This window comes from Thunnus thynnus, chromosome 22, assembly GCF_963924715.1.
Source record: "Thunnus thynnus chromosome 22, fThuThy2.1, whole genome shotgun sequence".
In the NCBI taxonomy this organism is placed as follows: domain Eukaryota; kingdom Metazoa; phylum Chordata; class Actinopteri; order Scombriformes; family Scombridae; genus Thunnus; species Thunnus thynnus.
This window is the reverse complement of record NC_089538.1, coordinates 9,282,807-9,298,725: the sequence shown is the minus strand read 5'-3', so window position 1 is coordinate 9,298,725 and position 15,919 is coordinate 9,282,807. Positions and strand designations below refer to the sequence as shown.

General features: G+C 39.4%; 1 protein-coding gene across 4 annotated transcripts in view; it reads left to right on the top strand.

Annotated features, from left to right (window-relative positions):
• The window catches only part of LOC137175080 (protein phosphatase 3 catalytic subunit alpha), a 74,591-nt gene that overhangs the window by 27,460 nt on the left and 31,212 nt on the right, over nt 1–15,919 (top strand). For all 4 annotated transcript variants that reach the window (XM_067580739.1, XM_067580738.1, XM_067580741.1 and 1 more), the window contains exons 2-3: nt 5,113–5,313; nt 15,413–15,537. In XM_067580739.1, the coding sequence (XP_067436840.1) occupies nt 5,113–5,313; nt 15,413–15,537 (326 nt within the window). The remainder of the gene's footprint in view (nt 1–5,112; nt 5,314–15,412; nt 15,538–15,919) is intronic.

The following is a 15,919-nucleotide window of genomic DNA, read 5'->3' as shown; positions in this document are numbered from 1 at the left end:
AGCAGATCTCTCCAGAATCGCACCTGAATGTCTGCTGTACTCCGGCATAATTATTCCTTTCAAAATTGCTGCATGAACAAAGGTTGCAGCTGTGTCTGATGATCTAAGGCTTTGTGAGTTCAAGACCTAAGACTCTGTGATAATCCACTGTAAAGGGAAATCATTAAATGTTGCTACATAACATTTCTGACCAGCAAAGGGTAGTATACTTTTATGAAATAAACTTGAAAGTTTATTTAGCACGCCCTCCAGACACTCAGAGGTTTAGTGGTCTATTACTCTTTAAACCTAATGGCTGATGGATGGTTTTAATTCGCAGTTTGAAATTACAATACTAATCTGAGACAAATCACCAGTGAAAATTCAATCAGACTCCAGATTTTTTTCTTTTTTAAATTCCTCTCTGACCCTCTTCCACTCTCTCTCATGCTCTCATGCAATTTTCCCAGTTACATAAGAGAGGGGAGCAGAGAAATGGTAAAATTAATGAAGGCAAAAGCGACCAGCTAATGGAGACCATTTTTGAGTCTCTCTACTTGAGTTTCAGGCAGATAGCCTCGGGTCAGTATGTGCTCTCACAGCCGTAAAGCTCTGTGTAAAAGGATGGATAGATGCACAGGGTTATTCTCAACAATCAGCAATTGCTGTGCGGGAATGTCGTGGTACTGTTTTTGGGGGAGGAAATGGAAAAGGTTGCTGAGATTTTTCTTCTTTTTCTTTTTTTTTTGCTAGACTTCGACTGTCAGTAGCTCATATTGAAATGGCTAATAACTGCAGTGACTGGAAAGATATGGCTCATTATTTAATGCAATATTTGACACCACCATTTGTCTTCTTGTTCAAATAACACAACCAACAGTCTGATCATTTTTCCTCCTTGATGGAGTTTTTAATCTGCATTTGGCTTTTTCCTTAGAGCAGGACTTTTAAATTTTTGTCATGGGAGAAACGCCTTTTTCTTTAGAGTGTAGAACCTACCATTACAATGTGCCATGTAATGTTTTGGCAGAGGTGGGTGTTACTCTTGTTAATAAGAGGGCTGTTAGAAATTCCACAAGGGGAAAGTTCACAGTGTTTCCATTGTCATGACTGTAGGAAATAAAAGGATGATGTGTTGAGAGGTTGCCAGTGCGCCAACAAACACAGCTTTCACGTGGGTTATTTCTATTAAAGAAAAATGTTATTCTTCAGTGTTTGAATTTTAAAATATGTTATGTTATGTCACTTCAGTGGGAGCAGATGTGGCTTGCTCACCGTCCACAGCTACTCTGATGTTACCAACCAATTGCTGTAGTGTTTGTGGGAACACCCATCCTCCACAAAACTGCTATGTACTCAACTCAAAGGCTAACCTTCCCCTCACCTATGGATGTGCATATTTACCAAACCATTGGTGATATTTTAATAGCTGTCTGACTAACGGTGATTGTCGTTCATGGAAACATAATCAAACCATTACACATGGGGTTTTCCCATCCTTCTCCTCATTTAAACTCAATAGTTTTACCCAAAGGTGTGTTGCATGTATCGTTTATGGAATGGGTCCACCACCAGCTACTTTTCCACACAAACAGAATATATCCTTTGCAAAGATAAATGAAAATAACATAAAATTAGTCTCGTGAAGTTCAGATGACGACGACTCAAGAAAGAGACTCATCAACCATTTCTCCGTTCTCTGTTAAAGAGCGGCTGACATTGACACTAGAATGAGAATTGCAGGCAATCTTAAAAGTCAGTCCACCTTAAGTGAGCCTGGTCAAGTTAAGCTAATGCGTTGTTGCTAACTTCAGGGCTAACCCCCTTCGATAGATGAGTAATTTCTTTGTCTTGAGGAGCTGCTGCATTTATTAACGGACAAACTGTAGTCTGTACTGTACATGTACTGCCAGATTGACAACTTAATGCTAAATTTTCCTCTGCTCCGCTCGCATTCACGTCATGTTTTTGCCGCTCACCCTTTGTGCTCGTGCAACTACACACGCACATTTACACAAACATACACACATGCACTGCCTTATTCCTTAACGGAGTTACGTTACTCTTGTACCTTTCACATAGATGTCCTTTGAAGAACGAAGAGAGGGAGGATGACAAAAAAAAATCCACAATAACGCAGGGTTTTTGTGCACACACAGTGTGCAGCCCACCTTTCTGTTTAACTGGATGCCCCCAAACAATTTCATAATAATTCACGAGAATGTTGATACTGTATATTTCCAACATCTCATGGGCCAGCGTGATGTAGTTGTACAAGTCAGAAGTCCCGAGGCCCTGGCTTCAGGCTAGAGTTGCACAGCAGGTGCTCAGGGGAGGCCAACCTGGGGCCTTGGGTAATTCTACCTCAGATGGGGATTTCTGAATGCCCCAGATACCTGAGTGGAGACATTAGGCTGATGTTGAGTGTTTGACATGAGGTGTTTGGCTTGAACAAAGTTTGATAGATGAAGAGCTGTGGTGTAAGTACTTTGTCTTGACATTGCCAGTTGTCCTACATTAATGGTGTTGCACATAGAAGGAACTAAATGAGTTTCTTTAAGATGTAGAACACTACAATACTTCTGTCATGCCACACAGAGCATTAAAACAGGAGATAAGAAGCAAATCATTGTGAGATAGGAACAATATCCTAGTTCCCATATAGCCAAGGTCACTAACAGGCAGACCGCAGTCCAGGTCTAGACCCAGACGCCGTGCTATCCCAACCAGGACCTATAACCGATAAACTATTGAGAATTATTAAATTTTGACGGAGCGTTTCTATTTTAGCTGGCACAGCTTTTCCAGCCTTTATAGCACTGGTTTACCAGCCCAGGAGACTCATAGACCAATTGCATGCGTTATAAATCATCTCACGTGATGCTGCTCAGCCAATCGAATCTGTGAATTCTGAAAAGCATTGCAACTCGAAGTGAGATACTCACACACACACACAGGGTAGAGACGAGACGAGAGACTACAGTCAGAGAAATAAGCGAGTCAGAGAAAAGAAATTTCACATGGTGTGCCCTAAAAAGAGAAAAGTAGATAGTGAAAACAGAGCTTTTGATCAAGAATGGACGGACTCTTACATGTTCCTTCTTCCCACAAACCAGAATGTCTCATATGTTTTGAGACCGTGGCGATTGTGAAGAGCCACTACGAGACAAATCACAAATCTTTTGAGCCAATATACCCACTCAAATCTAAACCGAGGGCACAGAAAATAAACGATCTAAGAGCCCAATATGATTGATCCACAAGAACACATTTCAGATTTAAAACCCTAGCAGGACAAGCTAGAGCTCACTTCTGTCACTGAACAAGAGAGAGTGGAGGATTGGGGCATAAGAGGGAAAGAAAGCAAAAGGAGGTGTTAAAGCTGTTGTTAAGATGTGTTGAGATTGTTTGTTATAAAATTGGTTGAGACTGTTCAGATGTGAAATAGAGTTAATCAAAAAGAAGAGAAAAGGAAACTCAAGCTACCTCTATTATGTATTTTATTTTGAAATGCAGCCCTTATTTTACTTGAAATGAGAAAAGAACATGTATTTATTATTAAAGTACTTATTTATTTATAATCCCCCCTGGTGAAAACTGATAATATTATTGAATTGTTGACTACATACAGATGTTGATACAACTACCAGGCTACTGCAATATATATGGCACTGAATCATAAAGCAGGTTAGACATTATGATCTTTACTCAAGGAAATTTTCTTTAACTTGACTTCACTGAATTTTAATTGAATTCCTCTACCATATAGCTTGCCAGCATAAAAATAATGATTAGTTTTACTTACAGTACCACCACTTCACAGATAGCCTACCCCTTTTAGACTCATAAAGCCATAGAAACGCAAAAAAAAAAAAAATTCAGAATTTAACTCTGCATATCCAGTAAATGTGTAATTTCATCATACACCTGTTAGAAAGCTTTAAATACTGCTGTTGAGATACCAAATATCACATAGCACAGTGTGACACAGATAAAGTGCGGGTCTGATTACCACTGATGTCACCTTTGGGAAGGATGGATGTGCACACACACACACACACACACACACAGCCACCGACTCAACAGTATTGGCTACTTGCTTAGTGCATTAGTCACACCCTTGTGCTATGTGCAAAGTCTACAAGTGGACGTTTATTTAGAACACGTCTTACTTTTTTAAACTCTAAGAGGCTGGTGAATTGAATGATTTTTAATTATGTGCTTTTTGTACCTTTTGCTGTCAGTAAGTAATGTGCTCATCAGGGGGTTGTAAAAAAAAAAAGAAATGTCTGCACAGAAAATGGGCACCATCTATTTTTATGCTGTAATTAGATTGGAAAGTTCACTGTTTTAAATTAAAATGCATGCAAAGAGGATTCAGGCTTTTCAATGTGTCAGTTGTGTCCAAAATTGCTGGAGCACACTGATTTGCTGTGAAAAGCTATCCTTTATAAGCCACCAATTATGAAAACTGACAGTAACAGAGATTTGTAGTGGATTTGGTTATTCTAATTTCCATGATGCCTCCAATACTCTCAAAAATATTCATAATTTTACTCCTTATTTTACCCCTTAGTCTGTAAATGTTTTTATTCTTTAAATCATGTCATGGTAAATCAAGCATGTTTAAATATAGAGATGGTTTCATATTAAATTCTGCAGGATAATACACTCACATTATTTCGGCACATATGAAAGGTTTTTTATGATAGTAAAATGTTTTTGACAGACATCTTATTTTGACTTACTTCTACTTTTAGACATTATCATTTTCAAAGTGTAATTTATTTTACTGTGAATATTGCCAAGCAAGCTTGAAACTGTGTGGGTCTGTTATAAATATTGAAAATTAAATGACTCACAGATCATAGCAGCAATCTGGTAAATTGTCTCAGAGGGTGGGCTGGAAGCAAGGGAGTGAACACTAACTCCCTCTCCTGCAGGGAGTCGATCCCCTGGAAGGTACAAAGTACCTGCTAATCAAACAGCTTAAATGCCGTTTGCTCATTGATGTGGAATTAACTGCGTATCCTCCTAAGCCTTTTGTCAATGAAAAGTATATTAAAGCACAATATGTTATGAAAGTATATCAGCTGTAATGATGCTTTTTTATTTTTTTTCCCACCCCTGCAGCTGTTCCGTTCCCTCCGAGTCACCGGCTGACGGCTAAAGAGGTGTTTGACAGCGAGGGGAAGCCCAAAGTGGACGTGCTGAAAGCCCACCTAACCAAGGAGGGCCGCGTGGAGGAGACGGTGGCTCTGAGGCTCATAGGAGAGGGCGCCGCAATCCTGCGTTCAGAGAAGAACCTGTTGGACATCGAAGCCCCTGTGACAGGTCAGGAGTCAAATGTGGCACATTGTGTTTGTCACCAGAGGTCCTCACTGACAAAATAGTATTTTCTAAGAGGTGACACTAGGGTATGATGCCACTGAAATGTATTAATACAAATGTATTATGATTATTGATTATGTTATTGCAATTTGCACCTGTTTGTATATTCTTTTGTATACTTCTTGCCAAAATGCAAAAAAATGTTATTATTTCAGAATGCAGTTAACAACTCAGGAAAAAAATAAAGTGTGTGCTTGTTTTTTATCTTTTATTGTAACACATGACAGATGATGATTCACTTTTAGAAACTAAAGCAATATTTCTATACTCTTACATGAAAGGAAAAAAAGGTTTGTTGAGTCACATCACAATTAAAATTGCACTATACGATCACCCACAATGACTTGTGCAGCCCTAACTGTTTGAATACTAGCAGATACACGTGGATTTGAATAAAACACACACACTGGGCTCTCCTAAGAGAGAACTGCATGTGTAAAACAGTATGAAAACTTAATTTTCTTAATTAAGTGACTCATTGTGCCTCCAGGCCACATGTGGACTATGTAGCTAGCCACAGCAGTGTATTTTAAGAAACACACAGGTTTACTTCATCTAATTTGCCAAAAACTAACAAGCTTGGTGACACTCACTCACTCGGCTGCTTCATGCATTAAAACACTGCTCTGACACAGAAAAGCTCAACAAACTGTTGCTATTTTAGTTACTCAGCTGACTTTGAAAATGCCTGCTAACCTTGGATAAAAGATAATAAGAAACATTTACCTCCTTTAATCAATGCTATCAACCGTACTGTTACAACCATTCATGCAAAAACAAACTGCATAAAAAGCTAAAACATTTTCTGTTATTTGTTTGTGGACACTATTTCTTTTCACGAGATTTATTAAATTTTTTTTACAGTCGAGCATTATTCTATCACCAGCGCCCTGGAGCTGAAGTTGAGCTCATTCATGCTGGCCTCTGTGGAGGAACATACTGTAGTAGGAGGCTCGCTGATGCATATGCACAGACCCAGTGCATCTATTGTTGTCTTTCTTCCTGGTCAAGTGCCCTGTTCCTCCATTAGACTTTCTGATGAGGCTTCTTTGATGTTGTTGTAATCAGAGGCAGAGACCTACTCAAAGGATCTATGGCAACCCATCATTTACTAATACAAGACCATTCCCAAAATATAGTCCACAGAGGACTACGCTCATATTTGGCAGGCATCGCACACACTTAAATTCATGAATGCACGGTCCTTTTTTAAACAAAAGCATGGGTCTCCAGTGTTTACTGAGGCCATTTTGATAAGAGGATATCTTGTCTAGCTGTGGAGGAGAGATAAACTAAAAGGTGCAAACAGGTCGGAGCCGTGTTCGTCCTGTTAAACACAGCTAGATTTCTGATGACAATTCAGGCAGTTATACATATTAACAAGCTTTCTAACTTAAAGGTTTTTGAGTGGTTAATGACAGGTGCATGACAAAGTATCACCGGATGATGAAAGGGGGAAAAAAAGTCACCTGTTGTAGCAATTAATTTCTAACTCAGATTGAAATTCAACAAAACTGTGTTGATCTTCTTCCGGTTTAAACCTGCAGTGTGGAACGTTTACATATACATCAACATCCGTTACATTCAAGCCACACAAGTTCACACAATGCTGATTAAGCCTATCACCACCAGATACATATCTCTCTATTTCACAGTATTTTGGAGTTTTTAATCTGGTGTCGGGTTTGGTATTACTGCGCTGCCTGGATGAATGCATGCCCTGCCCACGCACTAGAGACTTTTGCCGGCTAACTTCCAGTTAGCTAACTGGAATGGGGATAAAATAATTTAACCGCACGGCTCCTCTAGACTTTCCAAATGTTATCGGACCAAACGGATAAAGTTCTGATAGTGAAACGAGTCATTTTTCGGGGGTTGTGTGACACTCAAAACAATTTATCCCCCATTTTACAGCCACAGCAGTAGCAATAGAGTAGGTTATATGACATAAGCACGTCGATAGTGTTTTTGTAATTTCTCTCACTGGCAGAAGGGGGAGACAAAAGCTCCACACTCCAGCTTTAAACTAAACACCACTAAACAAGTTCATTTCCACAGCCAAACAGTAGGCTATTTACAAAACCTAAACACATATGCACAATAAGTAAAAGCTGTGATCTTTCTCAGAGACTGCACCGGAGCTCAGAGGGAAAAAAAAAAAAAAAAAAATCTGTTGAAGTGACAGTAGCTCTTATATAAGATATGAACTTAAATGCACTGAAAATATGTGGGAAGAGAAGAGATCTTGATAACTACCAAATGACGCAAATTAGGGAGTTAATCAGACTATTGCAAGACATGTAAAAATGTGATATGATATCCTGCTTTAGACGGTTCACAATCTGGTTTTCTGGTTTTCTCTTGTGTGTAAATGTGCTCTAATGCTGACCTTCCGCTGTGGTCAGATTGTCTTTCAAATTCTGAGAAGCTAGTATGTCACAAACTAACATGTCTCGATTTTAGATTTTTATAACAGTAGAAGTGATGGATTGGCCAGTAAAACTCCTGCGTTTTGTTGTTTTACATAGAAACAGTGGACTGCTTCTGTTCTGTGTGGAAGCGGAGGATCCTGAGGAGCTGTGTGTGTGTGTGTATGTGTGTGTGTGTGCGTGCATTTGTGTATACCAGCGTGGCAATGAAGCACTTCTTTGCCTCCCACTCAACACCCCTGTCTCAACCCCTCTCCCACTCAGTACTCCTTTTCAACAAGGATTTCTCTGTTGCGCGTTCCCGTGCTCCTGCTGTGTTTCCCTCTCACGCACGCTCCCGAACTCCACAGACTGTTCTCTATAAACATTTCTTTCTTTCTCTCAGCACTGGCCTCTTCCCTCTGTCTGCCATGTTTTATCCTTCTGTTTCATGCTCAGAATCTGTTTTTCTCTCTCTCTCTCTCTCTCTCTATCTCCCTTTAACTCTCTCTCCCTCTCTCTCTCTCTCTCTCTCTCATTCCCCGTTAACACAACCCCTATTGCAGCACGACACATGGTCAGCAAATTAGTATGTAAATATTTATCATAGATGCAAAGCTCCATGACATGTGTGCTATCTCTCTCTCTTTCTCTCTCTCTCCCTCTCTCTCCCTCTCTCTCTCTCTCTCTCTCTCTCTCTCTCTCTCTCTCTCTCTCTCTCTCTCTCTCTCTCTCTCTCCTCTCTCTCTCTGTGCTTCTCACACTCACATAGTCACTTCCTGGTTGGGCCAGATGGCAGGTGGGGTTTTCATGGAAGGAGGGGTGCGTGACGAACGGAGCTGGCTTAGGCCACCGAGTACAAGCTGCTCCCATGGCCTTCGCACAAGTCACCCATCAATAAAGCTTGTACAGCCACATCACCAGGCAACAGCAAGCTTTGTCACAGTTCATACACCTGTTTCTAGTCCTGGTGCTCGACCATGTCAGAGCTTAATCTATAACACAAGCCACAACACTTTAAAACTTAAAAAGTTATATTTTTCACTAGATGTTGAGGTAACACTGCACAGTAGAATCACTGAAACACTTGTAATGTTTAATGGGTTTTTTTTCTTGGCTGTTTTCGAGTGACAGTACCCTGATGAAGACAAGTTGTGCAACATTTCCTTTAAATTTAGTATGTTTCTGTAAAAAAAAAAAAAAAAAAAAAAAATGAAATCAGCTAATATATCAATTTTGTATTTTTTCAACTCTCAAATATCAAAATTGGTATCAGCCACAAAAATCCAGTATCTGTTGGGCTAGATATTCCAGTTTAAACATTTAAAGATAAACCAGAGGTGTCATGAAATGGTTCGTTTGGAAAGTCAGGAAAGAAAAAAAAACTGTTTAGGGCTGGTCGATATGAACAAAATCAAATATCACAACATTTTTGACCAAATACCTTGATATCAATTTTATGACAATATTGTAAGGATGACTATAGTTGCTTTCACAAAATATTTACACAAATAGATTTTTGATATATTATCATCAGTAATGTGGACATAATGAGTAAAGAAAAGTCTGGTAAGTTCAGAAAATTACATTACTTTACTGTAATGCAGCCTTTAAAACCAGGAAAAGACAACATTTATGCCATATCGTGGCATAAATATCGATACATAGTCTCATGTCATGATATTGATATAATATCTTCCTAGTCAATCAAAATTGAAACATGTCTCACAGCTCCCCATTACACCATGCTTTATTCACCAGATGTTTTTGGGTGGTACTACTCTGATGAAGGACTGATAAACGGTAACATTATCAGATTTTTTTTGTCTCAAATACCGATTTCTATCAGCCTCAAAAATCTAGTATTGGTTGGGATTTAATGGATTTTACCGACATGGTTTGCACCAGTGGTTCCCAATCTGGGTGTCAGGACCCTCCCAAGATCTCGCAAGATAAACTAGAGGGGTTGAAAACTTAGAAAAGAAGAAAAATATTTCTGTGCACAACATTTTTTTTTTCTTCTCAAGTCTTTTTCATATGAAATACTGGTGAGTTTTATCTCTTCTGACCTCTAAAAAGGAAACCATTCAGGGTTTATAGACATGTACAACCTGTGATTAGGGGTCATGGGTAGGTTGGGAACCAGTGGTTCACATCATTAGTATTAATATTCAAAGTTCGTTCAGCTCTTCAAAATCCAATTTTAAATCATTGACATTGACATATCTTGGTACTGCTGTTGTGTGTTGTGGTAATAGCAGTTTTGTAAACATTATAGACAGTTTGATGTTCATAACAGATTGCTAGCTCCACCTCCGCCTTTGCATAAATGCATGCTCCGCAGGGTATACAGTAAACTGTCAGAGAGCTCCATCATAAAACGGAGGGTATTGTTCTCATCCAGTCTCAATCAAAACATGATCTGGCACAGTCTGCCTCACTGTGGATTTCTCTCACTCAATGAGCTCGGCCTTTGGAGTGGCCTGTGTAGGTTCTGAAGCCAGGTTGTGTAATGCCCACCACCCACTCAATAGCTGCTGCCCGCTGATATGCTGCTACTCAGGGAGATCACTTTAGCGCACAAGCAGGAGATGGCCAGAACAAATTGTTTCTCACTCCAGATAATGTACTCCCACCTGCTCTTCTTATGTGGGCTTTGGTTTTCACCTCGTTTTTGTGTGTTGTGTGACAAGAGGGAGGGAGGCAATGCATGTCTGTAGGTGTACTGGAACAGAGCGATGGATGGATTTGTGTTTTATGCTGTGATAAAGCAGAGCCTGAGCTGGAGGAGTGAGCCGTTGTAGCGTTTCTGTTTGATTTGCATCGACCAGTGTCGCCCGCGCTCACACAAATGAGGCGACTACAATTCACAGTGACCATTACATCGGATCTTTTTGGCCAGTGATTGCACTATCGCCATTGCTGTGTCGCTCTGCTGTTTTCTTCGCCAGCAAGTGACAACTTTCCAAAAGGTCAGCTGGAGGTACAGTCCTCCCACACACAGTGTGTTCGACGTGTGCTTCAGGTGAAATTGCAGGCTCTTACTCCCTCACTGGACTCCCTCCTGCAGATTTCTAAAAACATGAAAATATTGTTTATTTCCCTGAGAGGACTGTGAATTTAAAGAAAGCTCACAGCCCCCACATTTCAGTAGCAAGCTGTAAACACTGGATTGTCCCAATAATTGCTCTCTTGGTGGTCTCTACAGCACTGTTTAATGAGAATATTTATTGAGCAATTACTTTACAGAGGAGATTGTTGCATTTTGCATCCGCCTGTGTGTTTCTACACAATGGTATTCACTGCATTGTTGCCATTGGTGATACTCATAGATGCTCTTTATCAGGTCAGCAGCAGCTTAGATTTTCTCTCTGTGATATAAACTGCCATTGTTGAAAGGCTTCGATGCCATTGGGATGTTTCCATAGCAATAACCGGCCTTAGCATCACACACCCTTCTAGATGAAGCAAAATGAATCACTTTGGATTGCCTAGTTGTGTTGTCCTTTTTTAAAATATTTAGGCACATTTTATTGCTTCTTGGTATCAAGTAGTACAGTACATTACCTTGTTTACCCACAGCAAAGCACAGTGTACTTGTTTTAATAACAATGTAATGTAAAATTATTCAGTTGGGATTTAACAGGTTTCTTTCTGAGGCTCATTTGGTTCATACAAGCAATGTAGGTTTTAGTTTCCTTCATAGATTTTCAGACAAGTACATGTTGTTCTCAAATTAATGGTTTATTTAAACAGTTGGATTGGCTTTTTCTTACCTCACAACCCAAGTAAATTAGGTATTTGAATCATAAATTAAATGAATGCATTGAATAATTACAAAAATGCTGCTCCCAGTCAGCCTGTCAATACTGAACACACGGCCAAACAAAATTCAAAAGAGCAAACATGATCATTTTGTACAAAAAATATGCTTATCTAAAGGACATGAATTAGATGAGACTAAACTTGTAGACTACTCGAGACAAAACCGAACTCCAAAACTTTATGACACATCTCTATCAGTTACAAAAATATAAAGGGCTGTACTTACTAAACAAACATAAGTTTCACTTGTTTTAACTGAGGAATATAACACCTACATAGTCGTGCACTGCTTTCTGTAACTTATTATTGATAAAAATTAGTTTTACAAAAATAATATAGCATGGGATTACTGGTAAAATATGGACCAATCAGCGTTGCGAATCCAGCTGCCTCGCAAGGTAGTGATAGACAGATGGTTCATCCAATCACCTGCCAAGTATTTTTTTGAAAGTGCCTGCCCTTCTCAAACAGTTTCCATGGACGACTTCTCAGATGGTTCTGTGTAACAAACCATCTGGCGCATCAGGTTACAAAGCTGCCACATCTGGTTAGATAAAGAGCTGCAGACTACCTGTTTTTGTCAACGCAAACCTCCAACATGTCATCAAGGAATGCAATATCTTCTGCTACATACAGTACAGTAAATAATGATACCAACTACAGATAGTGTGATCATTTTGGTGTCACTTTCAAACAGCAGCAATACGTTATTAAAGGCAGAGTCAGTCATTCTGGAGAAAGATTGTTCAATACACTTTTTGTCAAATTCAGAAAATATCTCCTCACAGTCCAGTCTGTGTATGCGCTGAAAAAATATCCAGTGTTCATAGAGAGCACTGGCTCTGTAAATGGGAAAAATACAAAGTGACTCGGGCTGAGCCACAAAACAGCAATCTAGCCAATCAACAGAGGGTGTTGCTGCTCGTGCACAGGAAAGGGGGAAGTCATCAGAGCAGCTGTCTGTGTGAGGACACCACCAGCCAATGGTGGGAGGGCTGGTGAACTGGAGAGAAAGAGGTCATGGCCAATTCACATACAAAGTGTTTTGTCACAGAATAGATACATTTCCATTTTATTAAATGTATCAATCCACACTGAATCTGAGACAGTCTCAGCTCCTGGGGAGATGAGAGGACAGACGTGGAGTGGGGAGGCCACAAAGTGTGTGGATGGACTGTGGTGCTCACATGAGACAATTTTTTTTCCCGCCCATGATAAAGTGTGAGAGGAACAGAAGTGACTCTACAGTTTCGCATCTTTCTGGATTCCGCCATATTTCTCTTGTGGTCGTTGCCTTGGCAATGCCAATCCATGAATTTGGGGGGTGGAGATTCTGAAGGAGCACAAAGGGAGGGGGTGTATTTGTTTGGGTGTTTAGTTCAAATACCAACAATCTTTGTCCAGAATGACTGACTCTTCCTTTAATAAATAGTAATACAATTGAATTGTATTTATTGAAGCACCATTTGAGCGGTTTTTGTTCCATTAAATCAATTTTCCAGGAACCTTACAACCAATCTAAAATAGCTCAGCGCCACATGTTTGAAGCAGAGTTGACTTGATTGCAAGAGGGAGTAAGGACATCTTTACAAATCGGACACAAATAACAAGGCTCCTTTTTGAAGTCGGTTCCTACTGTGGATTTAAACAGTTACACAGTGTGGGTTTAATAAAAGACAAATGGTAAAGCGGAGGTTTACGATACAGTCAAGGAGAGCTGATTCGCAGAGCTGTCTCATGAGGCTCGTAACTTCAGATAATTGCTCTCCAGCGCTGTCCTCCAGCTCCCACTAATTGGGTATCTCTCTGAAAGACTTTTCACAGGCTCTTATTGTAATTCTCAGCACTAGATACAGTTCATAAAGTGACAAACAGCCATGCGTAAAAAGAATCTGTGTCCTTTTCAAATAGATTTCCATCTATTCACCCTGTTGTTAATTGCTTGCATATTGCTTGAAGAATAGATGAACTGCAGCACTTTGACATCAGAAGCGGATGCCATGCTCAGTCAATCAATCAGTCAATCAATACTCTATTGCCATGTCAACACAGTTGACAGGAATTTGCCTCAGCATAGCTCTTAAAAACAAACAAAAAACCCACACACATTAAGATGATAATGTAGCTAAAACAAGATCAGCAGTTGCCACATTTATACATTCAAACATACATAATATAAAAATTCTTCTGTATAGCATTTCTCTAGTATCATCTTTAAATGTCTTGGTACTGTATCTGTTGAAACCCAAACCCTCAATGACAGTGGTCATAGGTAAATCTTCTTCTATTAGAGGCCATTCAACAACCTTGAACATACTGTGGACACATTTTCTTTTCTTTTGATTTAGAAATTTAAAATAGAAAGAAAGAAAATAGAAAGAAATTTATCAATAAGTAATAGGTTCAGGTGTAATCGACCCTTCAAACTGACCTTTAGAGAATCTACAAAGATGACCCAAGGCTCTTTAATCAGATGACCTCTCATGCATGCTGTCAGTCAATGGCGACTAAGCAGCAAATCTCAGATGGCCTCTGCTCTTTCTGTCTCCCCAGGGAGTGATAGAGTATAGGGTCACATAAGGTCATACAAAACCAATCCACATTGAGTTGCAGATTTCTGACACGGATGTTTTCATCCCCAAAACTCTCCCTGGACACTATTTAACAGCTGCCTGGTTTGCTGTTAGTGGCTGTATAGATTTGATATGACACTACATCAACGTAATTCAAGTGATAAAGAGGATTTGATTGTGATAAATTTACTGGGAATTCAAGTGGAATAACAGACTGTCAGTACTATTATGGTCAGCCGAACATGTTCTTAGCAATTATCTGTTTGTAATTGCTGTGACAAGCCAGATTTGTAACAACAGTTAACTTAACAGGACATGTTTAGAAATGGATACAACTGAAAGCTTTCCAGTGCTTTCAGCCAATGAATTTGTGTATTTGGCAAGGTGCGTTCAAATTAAGTCTTACTAGCCAGTTGAACCACCTCAAGGTTATAAAGAGGCTAAAAGAGGATGTGGCAGAAAAGCGAGGCACAAAACTGTACACTGAAGCCAGTTCTTGTGATTCCTTTCCATGTTGGAAAGCTACATTATATAAAAATAGTTTGCACTGAAGTATTAAAATGTAATCTTGGTAATTCTTAAAAGAACAAGTTTGATAGATCTTGTTTGTGATGACATGACAGCTAACTAACTACGAATGTGACTTGTCACTATGTTCAAGTTTTCTTATTTGGCTTTGAAGTAAATGGAGTTAAGATTTAAAATCCTCAATTTAGGAAATGTTTCAAGTTAGGAAAAGCGCCTGTTTTCTGGCCAGTTCTGTACAAATCAGCATTGTTTGCATGTACTGTTCTGTTCTGTTCTGTCCTTTGCATAATTTCCTGATGTAAGCGTGGGCTTTAGAGCTGACAGAGGACTGTGGTCTGTCTTTAATGGTGCCTTGTTCACTTACAAATGAGCAGTTTACACAAATTAAGTTCACATTATTAAATCAAATAAGATAACTGTTAAACTAAATAGCAAGATGTCTGTATAATTATGAAAAGCCACTGTAGAAGCAGGTTTTCCAGAGTCTAGGATACTATATATACAGTATGTATGGCATCCTTTATGGTCCTATATCCCATGTTTACTGGGATACTGTACTATTGTTGAAGCTCTTCACCTATGATGGAAAATATGGAAATAAGCAAATAGCCTCTCACAGTGTGATAGAGACTTTCATCTGCTGTTTCTCAGCAGTAAAAATAGCTGTTATCCTGATGTGCTTTTGTCCCTCTTTCTATCTCATTCCAGTGTGTGGAGACATCCATGGGCAGTTCTTTGACCTGATGAAGCTGTTTGAAGTAGGAGGATCACCAGCATCCACGCGCTACCTTTTCCTGGGGGACTACGTTGACAGAGGGTATTTCAGTATTGAAGTGAGTCCTGTGTATTTGTTTTTGTCCTCACAAGGGTCTAATCAAGTGTGACACACACCATGTGCCAACCGAAACTGTGTTTATTAATAGCTTTCTTTGAGCGCAGATCAAATCAGGCTGCAGATGGAGTGGTAATAGGCTTTTGTAATAACTTCAAATGTAGCCTGGATTGCAAATGTCACGGTATAGCTTAAGGTTATGTAGAGAGAGAGTTTAAATATGAGGCAAAATACATGTGTTTAATCTGAGACTGTGGGTTGGAATTTACTCGGATATATATTTCCTGTCATCTCATCGTCTGAAACATTATACTTTTATTAATAAAACATATTTTAATGGAGTGTGCCGTGCCTGTCTTCTGATGCTTCCTCTGAAGGTTTGT